The sequence below is a fragment of the Sceloporus undulatus genome, chromosome 3 (assembly GCF_019175285.1).
Source record: "Sceloporus undulatus isolate JIND9_A2432 ecotype Alabama chromosome 3, SceUnd_v1.1, whole genome shotgun sequence".
Taxonomy (NCBI): domain Eukaryota; kingdom Metazoa; phylum Chordata; class Lepidosauria; order Squamata; family Phrynosomatidae; genus Sceloporus; species Sceloporus undulatus.
The window spans coordinates 192,212,510-192,234,946 of NC_056524.1; the positions used below are offsets into that span (position 1 = coordinate 192,212,510).

Consider the following 22,437-nt stretch of genomic DNA (forward strand, 5'->3'; position numbering starts at 1 on the left):
ATTTATCTGAAAATATGTTCAGCTCAGTGCAGTGAGGCTTAATTTGGAGTAATAGGGCCATGTTGTAAGTATGTCAGATTTGGCATATCTTTGTTTATTGTATGTCATTTACAGTGTTACATTTCTGTACTGCCCATCTCATTTCAGAGATTAAAAAACCCTAAGAACTCTGGTTTGGGGAGAAAAAGTTTGCTGTTTTTATAGTATGGCATAGAGAAATATCAGATCAAGCCAGACTAAATATATCCATCAAAGGCAGTGCTCTAAAATGGGGGGAAACAGCTTATGACCATTTAAAATATCCAAAGATGTTGTCTCCAAATTCATTCTTTTTCTATTATTTGTCTTTCCTAATCACAGGTATGTGAATTATCAATTACACTTAGTGGTTAATTGCCCTTCATAAAGAGAGCTTTTTTTATTTTAAATTAAGCAGTTAATAAATTGTAACTAATAGCATCCACTTGTATATTATAAATATATCTTCATTGATTGGAGCAATGAATGTGAGAATCACTCAGGAGCTAATGAAGCAATTGAGTAAAGAAGTGCAGAATGTACCCAGGGAATAATTATTGTTAATGAATTATGATGTGACCTTCTCAGAACAATGAACAATTGGTGTGACAGTTAAATGACAACACTTCACATCTGTTATTCCAAATATAGTTTAGTGTATAAAAATAATGCATTCTATATTCAGCAAGGGCTTTACAAATATTTATATGGTATAAAAATCTTACTTAAAACATAAATGGCCATACCTTGGGAATAACGATTGTAGGGCATTACTGAATTGAACAGTCATTTGATCATTTATTTGGATGCTATTCATAGAAGCACAGAATCACAGAGTTGGAAGAGACCACAAATGCCATCCAGTCCAACCCCCTGCCTTGCAGGAATATACAATAAAGCATTCCTGACCATCCAGCCTGTTTGAAAACCTCCAAAGAAGAAGACTCCACCAGACTCCAAGGCAGCATTTCCACTGTTGAACAGCTCTTATAATCAGAGACTCCTTCCTAATGTTTAGGTAGAATCTCTTTTCTTGCACTTTGAATCCATTGCTCTACATGCTAGTTGCGGAACAGTGGAAACCAAGCTTGCTCCATCCTCAACATGACATCTCTTCAAATATTTAAACATGGCTGTCATGTCACCTCTTAACCTTCTCTTCCCCAGACTAAACATACGCAGCTCCCTATGGCACTCCTCACAGGCCATGGGTTCCAGACTTTTCACTATTTTGCTTACTTAAAAGGTCAGTGCATAGTAATCTGGACCAAACAAATCAAGTTGTATGTACATATGAAGGCCCCTTCATGGGCTGTTTTAGAGGCAGCCAGGGCCAACCAAAAAAACTTTTTATATCTGAGATAGAACAGCAAATAGTGCCCTGCCCACAAAGGCTAGCCAAGTTCTTTTGACACCCATTCAGAAGTGACTCTCCCTGGAAGTAAAAATACAATAAAAATAAGCAACTAATTTGTGTGTGTGTGTTTTCCTGACCAACAAGATGCTTCCCTTTTTCTAATGGTACACCTGACCTTAAATACAGCAATACTTTAATTCAGATTAAAGGGATAATCAGCAATTCCAGGTAGAAGGTTTGGCTAGAATGTGTTATACCAGTATGATAACCCTATATGATGGGGATTAGCCCATCTCTGGGTAAGGAAGACATAGCTGACAGACAAAATGACAACACTGAGCCAAACTCATAATCTAGTGAGTACATATTCCCTGAGGTGCTTTGCTGTTCATTTCCTGTTTGATTGGTACTCTCCATGGCTGAAAAAGCTGTCCGTCCACATGCAACCTAAGAATTTTTCCAGAAAATAATTTGGAATTAAGATATGGGGAAATGGTTAGAACAAAGACATTGAGCAAACATGGAGCATCAGCTTTGCCATCAACACATTCCGAAGATCACCAGCTTTTCCTTCTCTCTCACTTTGAGGGAACAAAATCACTCTCAGCAAGCACAAACACAGAAATATACAGAGAACCAAAATGGAAAGGGACAGGGCATTGCATTCCTGTACAGTATTTCTAATTACAGTCACTGGGTGGCTTCAGGAATCTACTTCAATAACACATTTTTCTTTATTACCTTATCACCAGCTTCAGGACCAAACCATGGCAGTAAATCAGACTGCAGGATCAAGTCCCAATGATTCAAGAATAGTCCTGAGAGTTAGAGCAAGCCTCCTATGTTCCCATTGGTAATTTCACACTTAAATGTGCCCTCGTCCCCATGTATTATATTACCAAATTAATTCTAGCATGCTATTTCCACAGGACTGGATAAATCTACCTGCTCCAGTTCAGGTAGAAAATCTATTTAGGGAGAATAATCCTTTCAAAATTGGCCTTCTGGAAAAATTAGACTGAATAACAACTCAGCATTCAGTTAGAGTAAGCCATTATCTGTTTGCTCCTCCAAGCTCCTATACTGTCCAGTGGAAAATGAAATAGCAAGCTGGATCACTTATCCATAAATCCAGACAAACATTGTAAAGTTTATATATGGATCTTGCCAACACCAATGAGGCCCTGGCAGCCAATAAAGTTATGCACTCATGCTGTAGCATTTTACTTCAAAGAAAAGGCTACAGTACATACCCACGAGAAAATATACCAGCGAATCTGCAAAAAGCAACAGGACGAAGAACAGACCTAAACATGTATATGTCTATGAAAACAAATGGGAGCCAAGGAAATGCACTAAGGCATGCTTCGCTGCAAATACAACTTCAGATACTGAAGCTTTTAGATTTGCAGGTGGACTCTCCTCAGTTCATGTGTTTGAATCTTTTCTTCATTCTGTTTTTCCCCAGAAGGAACAGCAGCAACAATTTAGAAAGTAATGGTGCTTTGACATGATCCCTTGATTTCGCCTCCTGCCTCCCCATGTCCAACTCATGTCACAACCTTTGTGTCATCTAAAAATAGGGAGAGGAGAAGGAGGGGTTACATTTTACATACCCATAGGCTGACCCCAAAAATACGTTGGCAAGGGCAGTTGGCTAAGACTATACAAGGTCACTCAGGATGTCCAATAATTGTCCTAACACTTTACCTGTTATGGCACAATAATGAGAGGTTTTTTTCATTATTTTCGGGTGAATGAACCTGGCAGATGCTGACAGCCAGCAGATGTGTAAAGTTCGAGGTGATTTGTAAGGGACCAGCTCATCTGACGCACAGTAATTGCATTGTGGGACATTGTCACTCAGACTCTTGTCCTGTTCTGTCAGAATGAGGTAAAGGTCAGTTCAAAGAACTGGTACAGCACAAGAGACAGCTCCTTGCTGAAATTAAAAATATTTTCATATATCTCCTATATCTTCAATTCACAACAAGAGGAAGCACAGGAATGACACAAGTACTACATTATGACTTACAGAGAACATGGGAAACTGTGAAATTTGTGATTTATACACAAATATACAAGCAGATATACAAACCATTATCAATTCACATCTGTAGATGTTCTCCTTCATTAATTCATTTTTCCCTGATTAAAAAAAATAACTTTTTATTGTTTTATTTATCATTCCCCTATGAAGTTCAGAGTGAGATACAAGGGGTCTCACTTATTCACCAAGATGAATAAAGTCTAACATGCAGAGTTACATCTGGCACCTTCAGAACATTTTCTAAGCTCTATTATCTTCCATTTAAGACATTGCAACAAACACACTAGCAGCCTGAAATGCAACGAAAATGCATGATTTAAGATTCAGGCATCCTTGGGAAACACATAATGAGGTCAAATAACTAAGGTTTGGCTGACAAGTGATGGGTTTGTTTGCCTTGGATTAGGTTTGATTATCCTATTTGGAGATAACAGCATCAGTTTATGGGATTTGAGGTGTTATCCCTTTTCAGATGTGGACAAGACTATACCCTAGATTTACAGCTACTGCCTCCTCCCCCTTCCCTTGAAGGTTTCCAATTCTCTCCCTCATTGGCTCATAGCAAACTATGACTGATTTTTTTAAAACCTAAAATTGGAAAGTCCATTCAAACTACCACTTCTAATCCTAGTTTAGAGACAAGTTGTGCTTTGAAAAAATTAGTTTCCTAATTCAAATATCACAGTAAGCACTGGTTTGTCATGAATCAGGAAGTCAGGACGAAAATCAAAGTATATAAGAAGAGACAGAAGTTGAAGACACAGTTGCCACTGCTATGCCGTGGTTGAGCCTGAGCCAGGTGATTTCAGCATTATGTCTTTAGGCCAGGGCTTTCTAAGGGGTCATTCACACAACATTGCTTTTAGTGCAACTATGCAAATAATCTCATTCACACACTCCTAGTTTGTTGTTCATACTACAGAACCACATCTCTGGAAGTTCTATTGCTCACGTGTGTCAACCAGGGCTGGGGAGTAGTGGTGATTTTGGGGTTACTCCTTGTCCTACTCTGGAATAAGATATTTTTTCTTAATGTTACTCTTACTCCTACTCCTGTAAAAACCTCTTATTCCTTTACTCCTTATTCCTTACTCCTATTCCCCAGTCCTGATGTCAACACTCAAATAAAAGATGGAGTCAATGATGTGAATGTACTCAAAGCACATTAAAGGCATGCAGAGTTTTATCCCGGTTTATCCTGGGTCTGTTTGTGTTGGTTATTTACACAGCCAAGAATGCAAATCATTTAGAAAAACAAGGAGGGAGAACAACATTGATTATACCTGGTTAAGTAGGGTTTTTGGTAGCCGTCCCCAAACTTAATCGGATGCATTCAAAATGCTTGTGAACAACTAAGATTCAACTCAGATTCTACCTGGATTATTTTGACTGTCTGAATAACCCCTAAATTCTGCTGCACTCCACTTTTCACAGGCAGTGAATGAGGATTTCAGAGTCTGAACTTTAATAATAATAATAATAATAATAATTTTTATTTATAGACCGCTATTCCGCAATGATCATAGCGGTGTACAGTAAAATTGCAATACAATACAAAAAAAAATTGCAAGGCCTCTCTCCCCCTCAAGATGGTGGTTGGAGGAGGGCTCTTTTTCTTCAGGCCTGGCCTCTCTCCCCCTCAAGATGGTGGTTGGAGGAGGGCTCTTTGTCCTCTTTGAAGACATAGCTCTTCCAGATCAGACATTACAGAAGCTAAGGGTTCAGTATGCTTTGCAAATGCTGTGTGTGGCTCAGCATTCCTCAAACTTCATATAAATAGCAGGCTGGCAGAAATGTGACTGACATGGCAAGCGGGCAGAATGTTAAACCAGAAGCACCTGTCAAGTACATACTGCTAGAACTTGGAATGTTATTTTACTTTACAGGAAATATTTGCTGTTACTTATCTTCCCCACCAAGTAACACATTCATTGTTGCTTGTCACACATTGCTTTGAAAGCAAAGTATCAGTGTTGTGCTACTGTTCAAGTGCTTTTCCAAAATTGTGTGTGTTTGTATGTACCTCCAAGTCACCTGTGGACTTATGCAACCCCATGAATTTCATAAGGTTTCCTTAGGCAAGGAATATTCAGAGACAGTTTATTGGTTCCTTTTCACAAGAAACCATACAAAAAATGGGGAAACGACTCCCAAATCAAAGTTTTAGGAATATCAAGTACATCTTACATATTACAATAAAAATAGTAACAGAGGCGCTTTCCAGACCAGCGCTTTGCACTGGCCTGGATACGTGCTAGGGTTGCCTTTACAGATGCCCCACAACCCTAGCACGTACCTGCGGCGTGATAATGGCAGCACCCTGTAAACAAATAAATATACAAATAAATAAAGGAGGGTACTGAAATACCTGAAACAGGGTATTTGAAAGTTTCTTTAGATTCTGAACACTCTTGTTTCTACATTAAGACAAGCAAATAGATGCTGAGCTGTAACAGTAGAAATTTGTTTAGATTGATCTTTAATAGTACTTCAGCATCCTCATTCCACCATCCTTTACTTTACCTTTAATCTTTAATCTTCTATTTCTTTCTCTTTATTATTATTTTGGCTCTTTTGTCAAAGCCTATTAAGTTATCTTTGTTTATGTTCAGTGGCAATGCCCTCCTCAACTTTCTTCAACTTCTTTAACCTCTCTCTTATTTACCCATTTTTTAATAGCAAGGAAAAGCCAAAAGCAGCAGAAAGGGAAAAGGGTCAAGGCAAACAGCAGATAGGCCAACACAGAAATTTGGAGCAAAGATGATGAGCTGGGTTGAGCATGTGTGAAGTACAAGTACAAGAAGTCAATTTTACTACATAGGACAGAAAACTGGGGCAACTAAGAGGGTAATTTTTAATGAGCATGGCCTGTACCACTGAACAACTAAAGGTTTCCAGTTAATAAAAGTCATATGCAGTTTCAAGAACAAGAAAAGAACAGTGAAGAGATAACATGGAGATGTTTCAGCACTGGGTACAGTATATCAATACAGTTAGAACAGTTTGGTAACCTTTTTAAGTGCCAAGGATCCATCTTACAAAATCCTGAAGTTTATAGTTTTACAAGTTACTTAGAATCTCTGCTTAGCGGACTCTGGTGCTAAAGCTCAGGGAAATGGGCTAAAGCTCTCCTGCAGTTCTAAGCACCTCACCAAACTAAAAATCTCAGGATCCTGCAACATGGAGACATTATGACAGTCCATGTGGTATCACAGATACACCTTGGGTGCATCTACACTGTAGAGATAATGCAGTTTGACACCACCTTAAGGGCTGTAGCTCCAACCTAAGGAATTCTGGAGTCTGTATTTTTAAAAGGTCTGTAGCTGTCTCTGGAAAACTACACATCCCAGGATTCTGTAGGATGGAACCATGGCAATTAAAGTGTTGTCAAACTACATTATTTCTACAGTATAGATGCACCCCCTGTGACAAGATAAAATTATGTCATCCCAGAGTAAGGCAGTATGTTAAGGGTCCTGAAAAAAATGTCCACCAAGCATACAAAATGGACAGCAGTAGATGAGCAAAGGCAGAAGTTATAGAATGAGGATTGCTAGACCATCCCAAGGCTATCTCAGGGGCAGTACAGATGGATGGCTCCATGCTGATGATCTTTGCCCCGTGTCTGTGCTTCAGCACTGACGTGCTGCAAAAAATGAGCCGCCTAGAGCGGCTTCTTTTTTGTGGTGCTGGAAGCAGGAAGTGGCATCGTCTGGTCGCTGTATGGCAGCAGCAGGATCATGGCAGCCCCCCGGGCAGTTAGTGGTGTTAAACTGAATTATTTCTGTAGTGAAGACAGCTTCCAGATCATTCTTTTTCTAGAGTGCAACAGTACAACTTCAGCTTTACTTACTCATTCTCTGCACTATTTATTAGTCCCATTTCCAGATGAGAATAATCTGATCCAGTGCAAATAGTTGATCATTCTGTTCCACTAGAGAATGGAGCTGAGTCTGTGAGCACAGGCAACTTACCACATTTTGTCTTGATTCCTTGGCCTTGTGACTGACTGAGAAGCAAGAGATTGTGCAAAACAGAAACAAGCTTTCCAGTTCATTCATTTGGTAGACTGTTCTTCTCAGTACTAAGCTGCATCAATGCTTGCCTCCTTAGAAGAATAAAGTTCACATTGTATATTTGGCCCATCTAACATGAATGATCACAGTACAACAGGCCAAAACAAACAAACAAAACAAAAAACTATGAATAAAAATATATGTGTGTGGAAAAATTTCCACAGAAAAAAAATGACAAAAGTCCGTGTCACATCTCTGGCTTACACACTGCAATCACTAGAACAGGGAGGAAACTGCCACTAGCCATGCAGGCTGGGGGTCTCTGGGAATTGTATCCAGTACAAATGGTACAGAATAAGACTCTCTTATCTAGAATTCTGAAATCGGAAATATTTCAAAAACCAAAACTTTTTTCATGGGTGGCTGAGATAGTGAGACCTTTGCTTTCTGATGGTTCAGTGTACACAGACTTTGTTTCATGCACAAAGTTAGTAAAAATATTATATAAAATTACCTTCAGGCTACACATAAAAGATGTATATGAAACATAAATGACTTTTGTATTTAGACATGGGTTCCGTCTCCAAAATATCTCATTATGTGCATATATGCAAAAATATATTTTTAAAAAATCCAAAATCCAAAACAACTCTGGACCCAAACACTTCAGATACGGGAGACCCAACTTGTACTATTAACGAATACCAACATTACAGAGACAGAAAGGAAAAGTCAGGCAACAAAAGTTAGAAAGGAATTCTACAAGCAGCATGTCTTAACAGCCATGCAACCAGCAGCAATCTGAAAATGTATTCAGCTTTGACTAACTTGCAAAACTTTCCGTCTAACAATACTGGGTCCTCACTTCTATTGTTCTCACCCAAAGCATAAAACAGTAGCCTCAGGGTTTATTATCTATTAACTGCAACCCAGTGCTTAAAAGTTCACCAATTAGCTCTCTGATCTTTCTGAAAGGGGATTTAATTGTAAATTGAAATTGCATGAAAAAGCTTATCTTTATAGGCATACAGCTGTAAAGCCATTCCTTCCTTGCCTGTGTTTAGCCCAAAGACACCTATGAACCTTAGTAGTTCAACTATTATTTAATTAGCAGGAACAGCCCAGGAAATAAATTTATTTTCCATTACTACTATACTGAGCTGCCTTAATCACAACATTTTTATGGGCAATATAACCTGGTAATCATATTACACTAGCCTTTGTTTAATACTGATGGATAGTTAACTGTTTGCCTTTGAAGCCACTAATTATCATCTATAAAAGCCAATCAAATCCAATACAACACTTCCACTGTGAAATCATTATTATACTTTGTATTTAAAGAGCATCTGTTGGTAAACAATTAACTTGAGACTAACAGAAAGGAAGCAATTCTTTGCCTCATTTTAATAATTGCTTAGCTAATGCTTTGCAACAGGAAGTAAAGTGGATAGCTCATCCAGCTGTCTTCCATTTTCAAAGCTACAAAGAAATTCCAAATACTACAATCCTGGAAACTCGCTACAGACAGTATGCCATGTTCATTTCTTTTGGGACTAGAATATTAGACACCATAGGGTTTACCTTCCAAGGTACATTGTTTTGCAATTAGACGGGGGGGGGGGGGGGAGAGGCAGAGGAATTATGAGCTACTGTCAGTTTTCACACAGAAATCCTAGCATATGCTACATGGATTAGGCAAAAAAGTCTTTACACTAAGTGTACTGTACAGTACTTCTGTTGGGGTAAAGAGGAATGCCTTGCCTGTGGCCATCTTGCATGCAGCTGTGGCTTGGAACAAATGACCTCCAAGGCCTCTGCAACTCCATCCTTGTATGTGAATTGTGTCAGTTACCAACTGAGCACAAATGCAACATGGACTATGACAGCTTCATTTGTTTATTCCAAGTAACAGAGCAATCTACAGCTTAAGACTATTTGCAGCACGGAAGCCAAAGGCAAACCAACTCTGAACAAATCTTGCCTAGAAAAACACGTGATAGGTTCACCTTGTTGTTGTTGTGTTCCTTCAAGTCACTTCTGACTTATGGTGACCCTAAGGCCAACCTGTCATGGGGTCTTCTTGGCACGATTTGTTCAGAGGAGGTTTGCCACTGCCTGAGGCTGAGAGTATGTGACTTGCCCAAGGTCACCCAGTGGATTTTATGGGCAAGCTGGAAATCAGACGTTGGTCTCCAGAGTTGTAGTTCAACACTCAAACCACTACACCACGCTGGTTCACTTTAAGGCTGCCATAAGTCAGAAATTACTTGAAGACACACAACAAGAACAAACTCTCAATACGTATGTAGTGTCCCAATACATTTTGGCAGCACAGCAGCATTTGGAAGGGGGGAAGTTGCCCACCGCTGCTTTATGTATTCTGGAAATACTTGCATTCTTGCCAGGCTTCTTCCACAACCAGCCCCTTGTGCTTGGTTAAAAGTAAAATGATACTGAAGGACAGTCTCCAGGATGATAACCTCTGTGCTCCTGTGATCCTTAAAACCATGCATTCCACACTTTATGTTGGATTACAGCAAACAGAGTCTTAAATGTGTAGATCTGCTAATGTCGAAGCTAGTCACCCCTTGGAAGCAGCTTTTACAGGGCTCTGTGGTGATTTGCCAACCAATTCCTAAGGAAGTCAAATGATTCTTCACATTAATGATATAAGATTATATGAACCCAGCATATTGCCTAGTATTAATGCTCACTACCAGGATGACTGATGCAGCATCTGAGAACAACATTCCAAATTATCAGTTAGCCAATCTGAACCAAATCACCTTGCAAAGTTCCTGACCTAGGACTATACTTATATCTTGTTTTAGAGGCTCAGGCAGCTGTTTTTAATTCTCATAATTGTTATTTCTCAGCCACAGAGAAGTTTTCATGGAAGACAGAAATGCAGCTGTGAGGGTGAAAAGAAGATAAAATCCCACCAAGTTAAGTCCAAGACCAACCTGATGTAAGATTCACAAAACAGCAATACCTTCATTGGACCAACCCAAATGCACAAAATACATGACATAAGTTTGGAAGCTCCACTGGCTTTTTCATCAGGCAAAGGTGTTAAAAAATGAAATCCATTCTGTGGGCTTTGGATGTTATTGTACTTTGCTATATCACCAACATGGATACTCCTGGATATGTTTTCTGATATAAGAATGTAAAGGCAACCATTAAGGGCTGGGCTAGCCCCTACCCACTCTCCAGTCTCTGAATCTGTTTGCTTGCTTCCATGAACACTTCCGCATGGCCAGTTTTTCATTTCACATATGGAGACAGATGACCTTATGAGATTCCTTGATGTTTAGAAACACAACTTATATCATACAATGAATTTGGCTGCATCCACACTGCAGAAATAATTCAGTTGACTGCCATGTCCCAATGCTATGGAATTCTAGGAATTGGAATTTTGTAAGACATTTAACTTTCTCTCTCAGAGCGCTATGATACAACAAACTACAAATCCCAGGATTCAATAGCACTGAATCATGGTAATTAAAGTGGTGTCAAACTGGATTTATTTCTGCAGTGTGGATGCTACCCTTACCTTATTGCAGGGGTGAGAAAACTTTGGGTCCTGAATGCCACATGTATTTCTGGACTGGGAGTTCTGTATACGCATGCACACATACACTGACAGTTTTCCATATTTAATCCCCCTGCCACCCTAGAAAAGCTTGCAGGATCTTCCAGAAAAGAACAGGATACAACCCATAAGGGAAGGGGGGAGCCATCAAAAATCAAATATCCCAACTTTTATAAACAAATGTGCTTTCCAGAAAGGCAAAAGACAAAACTGGATACAATCTCTTTGGTTTTTATACATGCTATTGCAAATCAAGAATCTAATAAAACCCCATTAATTAAATTAATTGATTAATTGATGAGAAAGACAGAAGGCTTGTTAGATTTAGAAGTTGAATATTGTAGAAAACTATAAGTAAAAAAGACTTGCCAAACTTTTGAACCTTTGATGTGAATAGTGTGCACAAATCTCAGGATAAGAGCAAAAGTGAGGAAAATTTCGAAGTCCAACTAACACTAGCTCAGTTCTTGCATCCTTTCCCCACAGAATTTGAATATAAGGCAGGCCAAGGAGAAGTTGGCCCCTCACCTCCCCTGCATTTCTTTTGCTTAGATCCATCATTCTTCATATGTTGAGAGCAAGTTAAATTCAGTAGTAAGGATCTTAAATAAGCAGAAGCCCCATACAGTGGTACCTCGGGATACGAAATACCCAGGTTACGAAATTTTCGGGATACGAAAAAATCCCATAGGGAATCATTGTTCCGGGTTACGAATGTTTTTTCGGGTTACGAAAAAAACTTTTGGTGCTTTTTTCGGCTTTTTCGCACGGAATCGCGGCTTTTCCCCATTAGCGCCTATGGCAATTCGGCTTACGAAGGCTTTTCGGGTTACGAAAGCGGCCGCGGAACGAATTAATTTCGTAACCCGAGGCACCACTGTATCTGAAGTTACATCTCCATCAAATGGAAGACAATACAGTCAAGCACTTCCCATTCCTATTGTTCCAATCGTGTAATGTATGAATTCTCTCAAAGGACTTGGGTCCATGCTGAACTGCATACAGAATACACGTTCCATATTTTTTACTAGTTTACCAATACAAGCACAATTCCTCATAAACGCTTCACCAATATCTTTCCATGGCTCACAAGTTTAAAGGTAATGAACTGCATAAAAACTATGATAGAGATGCAATAAGGATGTAGCACATTTTCTTGCATGACTGGTGGCAATTTCCAAATGTAAGAAAATATTGGAGAGATGCCAAGCTAAGAAAGAAATGATTGGTATAGAGTAGCAACATGAGCCTCTAAACAGCACCATTATGATTTTTGAAATAGAACATAAAATCTGAACAGAGAGAGCTGGTGGGTAAATTATTGATTCCAACACAGACGACAACTGCAAAAGGAAGGAAAGAGGGGGGGGGGGACAAGAATATGCTCCAGTTGTAGAAGAATATAGGGGATGATTTTAGCATCATAAGTCATTACAGATGGCCATGAGAAGGTAGATTTAACACATTACTTCTTTACTAGAAAAAGTGAAATCTTTTTATTAGTTTTTGGAACAGGATTAAGTACAGGAAAATATTAAACAATAAATTTGCTTACAATATCAAGTAAACTCAACACCAAAAAAAGTCTGAACCAAGAATGATAGGATACCACTGAAAAGTGTTGGGTGTTTTAAAAGGCATTATTTTGTTTTAACATTTCACTGTAAAAAAAAAAAGCTCCAAAGTTGTAGACTTGCACATGGACAGACATTTTTTGTAACATGGTGTGGCACACTTAGGCTGGTATCCCGTTAATGACTTACACACATGTAAGTGCACCTTATAGAGAGCCAGCGTGGTGTAATGGTTTAAGTGTCGGACTATGATTCTTGAGATCAGAGTTCAGTTACGCTCTTGACTGTGAAACCCCACTGGGCGACTTTGGCAAGCCACACACTCTTAGCCACAGAAAATCCCATAGTAGGGTGGTCTTAGGGTTGTCATAAGTTGGAAATTACTTGAAGGTATAACAACAACATGCAGCTTATGCATGTGGAAATGCCTGTTTGGACAGGGTGTAGAGGACTATTCTCTTGCCTTTGGGCCCATCTAAAAGTCTCCTTCAGCCTGCAACAGGGGGGTCCTATTGCTCTTTTTTCCCATAAAAAAGGAGCAGGAGACAATTCAGACATGAAGATCTGGCTACTCTGAGCTCACAGATGAAGGAAAAGACAGGCTCACTCCATTTGAGACTGCATTCCTTTCCTCTCCAAGTAACCTGAGACCAGCTGGTTCTTTATAGTCTCAATTGCCTCCCCTTATATCCCCTCCTCACTGGTAAACAAGGGCAACAGGACCCCTCCCAAGGTCTGACAGATTGATGTGGAACTATGCACATGTACGATTTTAACCTATATCTTATTGCTTATTTATTTGCAGTTGTTTGCATATTTCAGTTGGAAAATAAAAATGTATATGAAAAAATGACAAAAACTGATCTTAAAGCTGACATGTATAAACCCGAGGAGGCAAAATGGTACTACAGGTTGAGTCCTCCTTATCCGAAATGCTTGGGACCAGAAGTGTTTGTGATTTTAGAATATCTATCTTTACATATATGTACATAAAGAGGTATCTTGGAGATGTGAGCCAAGTCTAACCACAGAATGCATTTAAGTTTTATATACATCTTATACACATAGCCTGAAGGTCATTTTGTACAATATTTTAAATAATGGAAGATTCAACCTGTAATGTTGGTGGAAATTCCATACTGTGGTCATGTACTACAAAGCAGAAGTAAGCATAACTAGGTGCCTTTGTCTCATTACAAGCTTTAATTGCTTAAAGCAACTGTTAGCATTATTACTTTTATGTTCATTCTCACTGTGATTTCTATATGTTAGTAAGGTTGTAATCCATATATAAGAACAATACTAAGTGGGATAACTTTTTTCACATTTCAGAGAGAAAATTGAAGGCTAATACTCCACATCTTCAGGTATTGTAATATCTCTAAGGCCCCCTTTTATTCCACTTTTGAGGGGGAAACTGGATATAAATAAAGTTAATTACAATGCCCTATTAAGGTTCTCCTAACCCCAGTCTTCTTTTGCTAGCTTTTATTTTGTTGTGTGCATCTTTGTTGCTTGAGCAATTGTTTTTCCCCAAAAATCTTCCTGACTTTGGACAGATGTGGTGAAGGGGTGGAAAATAAGATGGAACTGAGGCCCTACTGTGGCTAATATGCTTTGTGTGGCTTCCTCTTAAATTCTTGTTCTCTTGGAGAATACATGTATGTGTTTTATATACAAAAATAAAAGCATTAATTTTAAGGAGAAATAGTCATAAAGGGAATGCCAGCATATGGCATACAAAAAACGGGAAAGCATGGATACTTAATCTTACTATTTATAAATTTACTTACTACAGCCTGATTTTTGAAAGTGTCAACATCACCAGGCACACGTGGAACCTAGCAGATGCCACATTCCCCTCCAGAAAGGTTTTTGTAGATCAAATTGCACAATTATCTATACCAAATCCCAGTGTCATGCCCCTCACCAGCCAATTCAAACCACCCCCATCTTGAATTGTTTTACAATTCCAGTTGAGCTAGCTTCCCTTGCGGCTCTGTCCTTGTAAGACTCTACAGGTAGCTTATTCTAACACAACTGTCCAGCTGCTCTGAAGCCTCATGATACCCTAGATTTCCGTTCCTCTTTTAAAAATTCCCCAGCTGAAAGTTGTGCTGACAGATGCCCTATAGTGGCCAAACAACAGGATGTTGTAAATGTCCAACTGATGTGGGCTTTTCAGATGTATATGCTAATAGGTATGCTATCAGCATACAGCTGTAAATGCAAAGAACAGGTCTCAGGCAGGAGGACTTGTTTTATTGCTCTGTAACCACCTCCTGTATTGTAACTGGTCAGCTCCTTGCTGGTTGCAACATGAAAAGCAAATAGCTTGCCTCATGTTGATGCTGTATAGACCAATCAGGGCAATAATGGCACAGAATAGAGGAGATGCTCTGGCCAATTTGATACAGGTTTTTAACCAAGATGCTTGCTACTATTCTTGCCTATCCCAGCAATAAACTGAGCTATACAAGCAATTGCTAGACATAACACTTCATCCTAAGTTATTTTAAAAAAAAATACAAAAAGCCTTGCACAAATGTATAGATGTTTTAATGAAATAATAGAACAGACAGCAAAATCCTCTTCATAGGGAAATCCTATTTCACTCTTACTACTCTCAGTAAAATGCAACTAAGTATAATGCCACTATCACCAGCTTTACTTTTTTTTGCAATACTCAAAGAAACAGCTGCATTAGTGTGTTACAACATAAAAGGGGGGAAGAAATGGGATGGTAAAATAGAAACTTTAAGAAAAAAACTGAACTTTAAGACTAAACTAAACCACCTTTAAGACTATGATTTATATTCCAGTATGAGCTTTTGTTGATATGAGTTCACTTACTCAGAAATGGTGGAGTTTCTTGGTGATCTATTATGCACTTAGCCAAATAAGTTGATGGACTGCTATGAAAGTATTAGCTATGAAAGTATTTCTAAGCTATACATAACCCCAACATTAATATCAAATATAGTCCAGTAATTTCATGCGATTGTTCAAGCTTACACGCAGGATTGGGTCATTTTAACAACGATCATATCCTAACACTTGTTAGACTGTAAAAAAAAACAACTACAGAAATTCAGTTTCACAGATAAAGAACTCTTCTACAATAAAGATAATAAATTGAGTACAATCAAGAGTAAAGAAGAATGTCTTCTTTACTCTATTTTTTCAACGTTTGGTTTTATTTTTCTTCCAGTAAAGTAAAATCCTAAGGTCTTGTACAAGTTTGCATGCCAAATATATTTAGGTTCCTTAGGACACAATCCTAAATGTGTCTAAAGACTACAGTCTCATAGAATTAAGGAGGGACCAGGTACTTTTGATGCCACAATCTTGTTTTTCTTGGTAAAAAAAATGCAATTTTTTTATGTTGGGAGTAAGGCAGCACAACAAGCTATCATTCAGGAATAGGTCAATTACAAATTAACAATTGGTAGTACAACTGAGAAGGCTCCCCCCCCCCACCCCCCCAGAAGGCTCTCTAGATGGACACAGATAAAATACTAATGCTAAAATAGCTAGAAGAAACCACTGCTGCTGTGAACACAATGTTAATGGTATGTGGGGAGCTGCAAAGGAGTAATTGTCATGTATGCCATCCGTGACCCAGCGGAATAATGTTTATCCAAAGCATGTCAGCAGCACAACAAGAAAAATCCAATTCCTGAAAATATGCATATGTGAAACATACAAATAATAAGACACAATAAAAAATGAGAATGGTAAAATCCATGCCCTGCACTGCACCTTAAATGCTGATTGCCTAAAGAGAGGGAGAAGCAATGATATCAACTCCATAAACAATCCTAATGTCAGGCTTGTTTCCCACATTGACAGGGACATCACTAGGGAGTGCAGGGGATGTGGCTTGCACCCAAGAGCTGGTAACACCACAGCCTCCCAACATCTGCCTTTGGGCAGAAATGGCCTGTGCTGTTCGCCTGTGTCCCTTTAAAACACTGGAGCTCAATGGAAGGGTTGGTATGAGTGGGGTGAGGCTCAGTGGGAGGAGAAAGGAGAGGCCCCAGATTTTTAAAATAAATTAAAATTAAAATGTATTTTTACCAGTAATTTTAAAAAATGTTATATTCCTTTAAAATTTTCTTTTAAAATCACATTTTACCAAATTTAAGATTTATGAGTAACATTAGTACAAAAACATTACTAAGGATTCTGTATAGGATGGAAGATGATTGCTGGCAAAGGGGAGAAAAACTATGTCTTATCACCCCAGGTGATGCCAGCCCTAGTGATGCCACTGCTCACTAATTTGAAGGCCTAGGCTCTTGCAGAAAATAAGAATGAATATTTCAGCATGGATGTTTATTAGTGTCATTAACCCACCCTTCTATTTAAAACAACAACAACAACAAACATTTTGATGCATTTCTTTTCATTTTCCCATTTCAAAAGCATGCAACTTTAACCATTTTCTCTCTATCAATGCACCTACACTGTAGAAATAATGCAACTTGACACACTTTAACTGCCATGACTCCATCCCACAGACTCCTGGGGTTTGTAATTTTGTGAGGAACTAGCATGCTTTGGCAGAGAAGGCTAAAGACCTTGTAAAAACTACAAATTCCAGGATTTCATAGGATGGAGCTTCAGCATTTAAAGTGGTGTCAAACTACATTATTTCTACAGTGTAGATGCACTCGAAGAGAGTCCTTTGCAGTATGCATTCATGACCAATCTTTAAATTTAGTGAACAGGAGTACAACTAAACTCTGGGTGCAATGAAGTGAAAAGATGAGGCATCCTCTCGAACCCAAAGCAAGCTCCCAGCTACAGATGATGCAATTGTTATTTTGGGCTCAGAGTCCTTTCAGCAGATTTCACCCCCTCTACTGCTGCTATAGACCTAGTCCAAATGTATTTCGACTGTTTGGACTAAACATCCTGGGGACCATCATTAGTGAGCATGTCAAGGCACACTTTGAAGATTCAATATGTTCTCTTTCTCTCCCTTGGGTCAAATAAGCGGAGAAGTCAAATTAACTGTTGAAACAATCTGATTGCTAATGAACAACTGGGACTCTGAGGTTTTCCAGCATTTCAAACAGGACTACAGCATGTCACTTTTAGCCTGAAGGCTCCAGGGTTGCTGCCATTTCAACCAGGGTGGCTTGACATCACCCTAAATTCAATCGCAGCTTACATTGTCTGCTTAGATTATAGTAAATAAACTACAGTAAATACAGTTGTGAACAATACAGCAATATTTTGCAGACTTATTGGGAGAGGGGAGGAATCTCAGAAGCCCAATAAAGACAAATTAAGATTCAATTATCCTCTTTAAGTAACAGTAGTTTTGACAATTTATGGTATTTCTCTAATGTTATTAAAGAGTGCAGAGAAAGCTATAAGACTTTTTAAAAGAAAAAATCAGGCACATGAATGAAAAAGGCAAACTGTAATTGTCTCAACGGCGTCTGGAGCAAACTAAAATGGTTAGCAAAACATCTGTGTACTATCTGTTTTGCCAGTGACCCAAAGTACAAAGCTATATTTGAGATCTGTTTTCTATTTAACAGTGCAATTCTATGCATATCTACTCAAAAGTAAATTCTAATGCACAACATGGCTTACTCTCAAATAAATGCATATAACACACAAAAATCTACAATAGCACCGTTATAGTTTATCTGCTGCAGATTTGTCTAGACAACTTGCTAATAAACATAATATTTTTTTATTAAATTAGAAAAGGAAAGAATGTTACAATTGGAAGGTTCTGGAATAAGATACGGGTGGTACGGTTATCTATTTTATGAGAAACTTAAAATCAATAGAGATTTTAATAATTATTTTATTTGTCATGCTCTTCTGCAAGTTTGGTTAAAAGTAAAACCAAGATGGTCCAAAAAAACCTCCAAAATGGGCCTCTAGGGAATGAGAACTAGGCAAGCATTTGGTGATCCTATGAAGCTCTCATTACTTTCAGTGGGGCTTCCTCAGGAGAACTTCTTGCCGCAAAAATGCTTAGCGGCCTAGGAAGAGATGTACAGGAATTTCCTACAAGAATAGAGTACTCAGGCTATGACCAGTTACCAAATTTGGCATCAGAAAGTGATACTATCCTCCAGAGACAGAATTGGGTTTCTTTTTCTGTTCTGTCCTACCCGCTCTTTACATTAAATGGTCTACTTGTTACATGAATAACCTCACAGCATTTTTTTCCATGCAGTTTATTTGCTTGAGGCGTGTGATGTTTTTGCTTCCATGGGTTTGATACATGAATGATCCTACCTCACAGCAAATTCTCTTGATGTGATAATATTCTCCATTTTCCTTTTACAGTAGATATCGACACTCCATCTTTTATGATGTTGGAAGAGGTATGAGTTGCAGGGCATTTTACACACCCAGGTACCATAACAGTATGGTTGAACCCAACAGTTTCCACATTAGAAAGTTTGCAGGGACAAAAAACCCCGCCTCAGCATCTTAAATCAAATGTAAATTCTGGTGAAATTAATCACATTTACTTCCACATGCAGGCACTTAGATTCACAGGATCCAGCATGCCTTCTCTTATGTTCTTAGCCATCGTGTTTATTGTTGTTGTGTGCCTTTAGGTTTTCTAACTAATTATGACCCTAAGGCAAACTTATCAGGGGATGTTTTGGCAGGATTTATTCAGAGGAAGCTTGCCATTCCTTTTCCCTGAGGCTGAGAGAGTGTGACTTGCCCAAGGTCACCCAGAGGGGTGGCCAAGCCACAATTTGAAACCTGGTCTCCAAAGTGGTCCTTTAAATGACAGTGTAAAAACATGCAACATGAATATATTCTATACTGAGATTGCTCATCTCAGTAATAATGGAAGAAAAGCAACATGCCTTGTGATGCCTTTAAAACAGTTTAGGTATCACACCACTGATTTCATAAGAGAAAGCCAGAGTGATGTACTGATTTGAGGGTTGAATTTGCTACCCTTTCAGACTATGGAAGTCAGACTACAGCAAAAGTATTCCACTTGTCATGGTTCTGTCCTATGAAATCCTGGGATTGGCAGTTTAGGGAGGTGCATTTACACTTCTCAGACGAGAGACCTCTACTGCCTCACCAAACCACAAATCCAAGAATTTGATAGCAATTAAAGTGGAATCATTCATAGTGCTATAATTCTATAATCTGAATAGGCCCCAGGACTCCAAGAGACCAGGGTCTGAATAATCATTTAGCCACAGAAAGCTAGCATGTGACCATGAGCAAGGTATACTTCTCAGTCTTGTTGTTGTTGTTCTTGCTGTGTGCCTTGAAGTTGTTTCCAACATATGGCGACCTTAAGGCACCTATTTATGGCAAACCTAAGAGTGTGACTTGCTCAAGATTACCCAATGGGTTTCATGTCCGAGCTGAGACTCGAACCCTGGTCTCCAAAGTTGTACTCCAGCACTCAAACTGCCATGCCACGTGAAAGGCAATGACAAACCTCCTCTGAATAAATTTTGCCAAGAAAAACCTCTGATAGGGTTTCATAAGTTATTTTTAAATATACTTATATCTGATCAGCATCAGCAGCAACACTAAATGTGTCACTGCGATGTATGTCAGTTACACACTAGTGAGTGCTGAGTACCATTTACTACCATCACCATAAGCAACTAACTCTAGGATGAGATCAGAGATCACATCTTTTAAACTCTCGCAACTTATTTAGTTATTTTTAGAAATCAAACTGTGAGCGTGGTGTAGTGATTTGAGTGTTGAGTGTCTGTGGAGGTCATGGTTTGAATCCTGGCTCAGCCATATAAACCCAGTGGGTGACCATGGGCAGTCACACTCTCTCAGCCACAGAGGATGGCAATGGCAAACCCCCTCAGAAAAAAACCTGCCAAGAAAACCCCATGACAGGGTTGCTGTCTGCAAAGCGGTCTCAGAGTGGGTGATTTCTGCAGGGCAGCCATAGGGTGAATCCACACTGTAGAAACAATGCAGTTTGACACCACTTTAGACTGCCATGGCTGAGTGCTAGGGAATCCTGGGGTCTGTAGTTTCTTGTGGCACCAGAGAAAGAGAGAAGGCTAAGCAGCCCACAAATCTACAAAATTCCAGAATGCCATAGAACTGGGCCATGGCAAAGTAGTGTCAGGCTATACCAGTGATCCCCAAACTGTGCCCTTTAAGGGATTTGGGACTTCAGCTCCCAGAATCCCAGACTGTTGGCCAACATGGCTGAGGCGTCTGGGAGCTGAAGTCCAAAAATCTCTTAAAAGGCATAGTTTGGGGATGACCACTGATCTCCACTGTAGGAACAATGCAGTTTGACACCACTTTAAAACTGAGTGCTGGAGCCCCCAGAGATTTGCATTTTTTTGTGGTGGCACCAGAGAGAGGAGGCTAAGCAGCCCACAGATCCACAAAATCTCAGAATGCCATATACCACAGTTAAAGCGGTATCAAACTGCATTAATTGTTCAGTGTAGATGCAAACTCCCTGCTTACTGGAGGGGGGAAACCAAACACTCCTGCAACATCTCTGGCAGAATAAGCAAGGTGCCCAGAAGGATGGCAGGGGCTTTGGGGCGGGGGGGGGGATGAACTGAAAAGGTGGGCTAAAAGCACCTCCCCACTTACTTTTTGACAGCCTCTATAGATCCAGGGATGGGGACTCCGCCTCCTTCGCCTCCACTGTCATAAAGGACCCCACTGATGTCTAATAGCAGCCCTTTAATGCCCGCCAGGGCTTTTGCCCACTCAGCCATAGCCCTGAATGGAAGCAAGAGCTGAGCAGGGCTATGGCGACACATGCTCAGAGCTTCCCTGCGCGCAATGGCCTCTGGGAAATGTAGTCCTCCTTTCACAGGGGACCAAAAACTCCAGTCCTCCTGAGGAGACTCTGGCCCTAGTGAACTCTGCGTCAATAATAATAATAATAATAATAATAATAATAATAATAATAATAATAATAAAATAATAATTAATAATAATAATAATAAATTTATTTATACCCCGCCTCTCCAATGAGATCAAGGTGGCTTACAACAATACAGTATTAAAAACACTAAAATAATAACCACAAAGAAGGACAAGGCAATGCAAAATGAATGCACCACATTCCCAAATAAAAGCTCAAAACACTCCTGTAAATAAATAAATAAATAAATAACCATGCTTTTTAAAGTCATTTGTTTGTTTGTTTGTTTATTGTTTTTATCTCTTTACTTCAGCCCTAAAGGCTCTCAGAGCGACTTATAGATAGTTATTCAGACAGTACCTCAGGTTTACAATCTAAAAAAGACATGAGTCAAAATGAGAAGGGAAGGGAGGACGGTTGTGGGATTCTGGAGCTGGATGGAAGATTGAAATGGAGGGCAGGTCCTGGAAAATGAGGACCTGTCTGCTCTCTGCTCACAGCAGAGAATAATAATAATAATAATAATAATAATAATAATAATAATAATAATAATAATATTTATTTATATCCCACCTTTTCCCAAAGGAATCAAGGCGGGTTACAATAAGTATAAAATGAAATACATAAAAATTCACAAGGCAATACAATAAATCTGTATTATATCCCTATCCCTTACGTTACATAAATTAACATAGCACTATTAAAATTATATTAAACATTGCACAAACAATTATAAAAATACAATGAGTGGTATTGAATAATAGTGGTGTTGTATGGGGAGCTATGTGTCTTGTGACCAGAGACGTCCTCCTTTTTCCAGGTCCTGTCCTACATTCTTCATTTTATTTTAATTTATTTAAGTTTTCTATGCCGCTGTCCCCTTCGTCTCCGTAAGGTGCAGCCTCAGCTGGAGTCACAGGCAACGACCACACGGTTT

The 22,437-nt window shown here is 39.1% G+C and overlaps 1 protein-coding gene across 2 annotated transcripts in view; it reads right to left on the reverse strand.

The window, feature by feature from the left end:
• The window catches only part of LOC121926633 (phospholysine phosphohistidine inorganic pyrophosphate phosphatase), a 195,064-nt gene extending 173,669 nt beyond the window's left edge, over positions 1 to 21,395 (reverse strand). The window contains exon 1 of one of the 2 annotated variants that reach the window (XM_042459772.1): positions 21,221 to 21,395. In XM_042459772.1, coding sequence (XP_042315706.1) covers positions 21,221 to 21,393 — 173 coding nt within the window. In that variant the 5' untranslated portion in view covers positions 21,394 to 21,395. The remainder of the gene's footprint in view (positions 1 to 21,220) is intronic. The other variant, XM_042459773.1, reaches the window with a different exon arrangement.
• Positions 21,396 to 22,437: the final 1,042 nt, after the last annotated feature.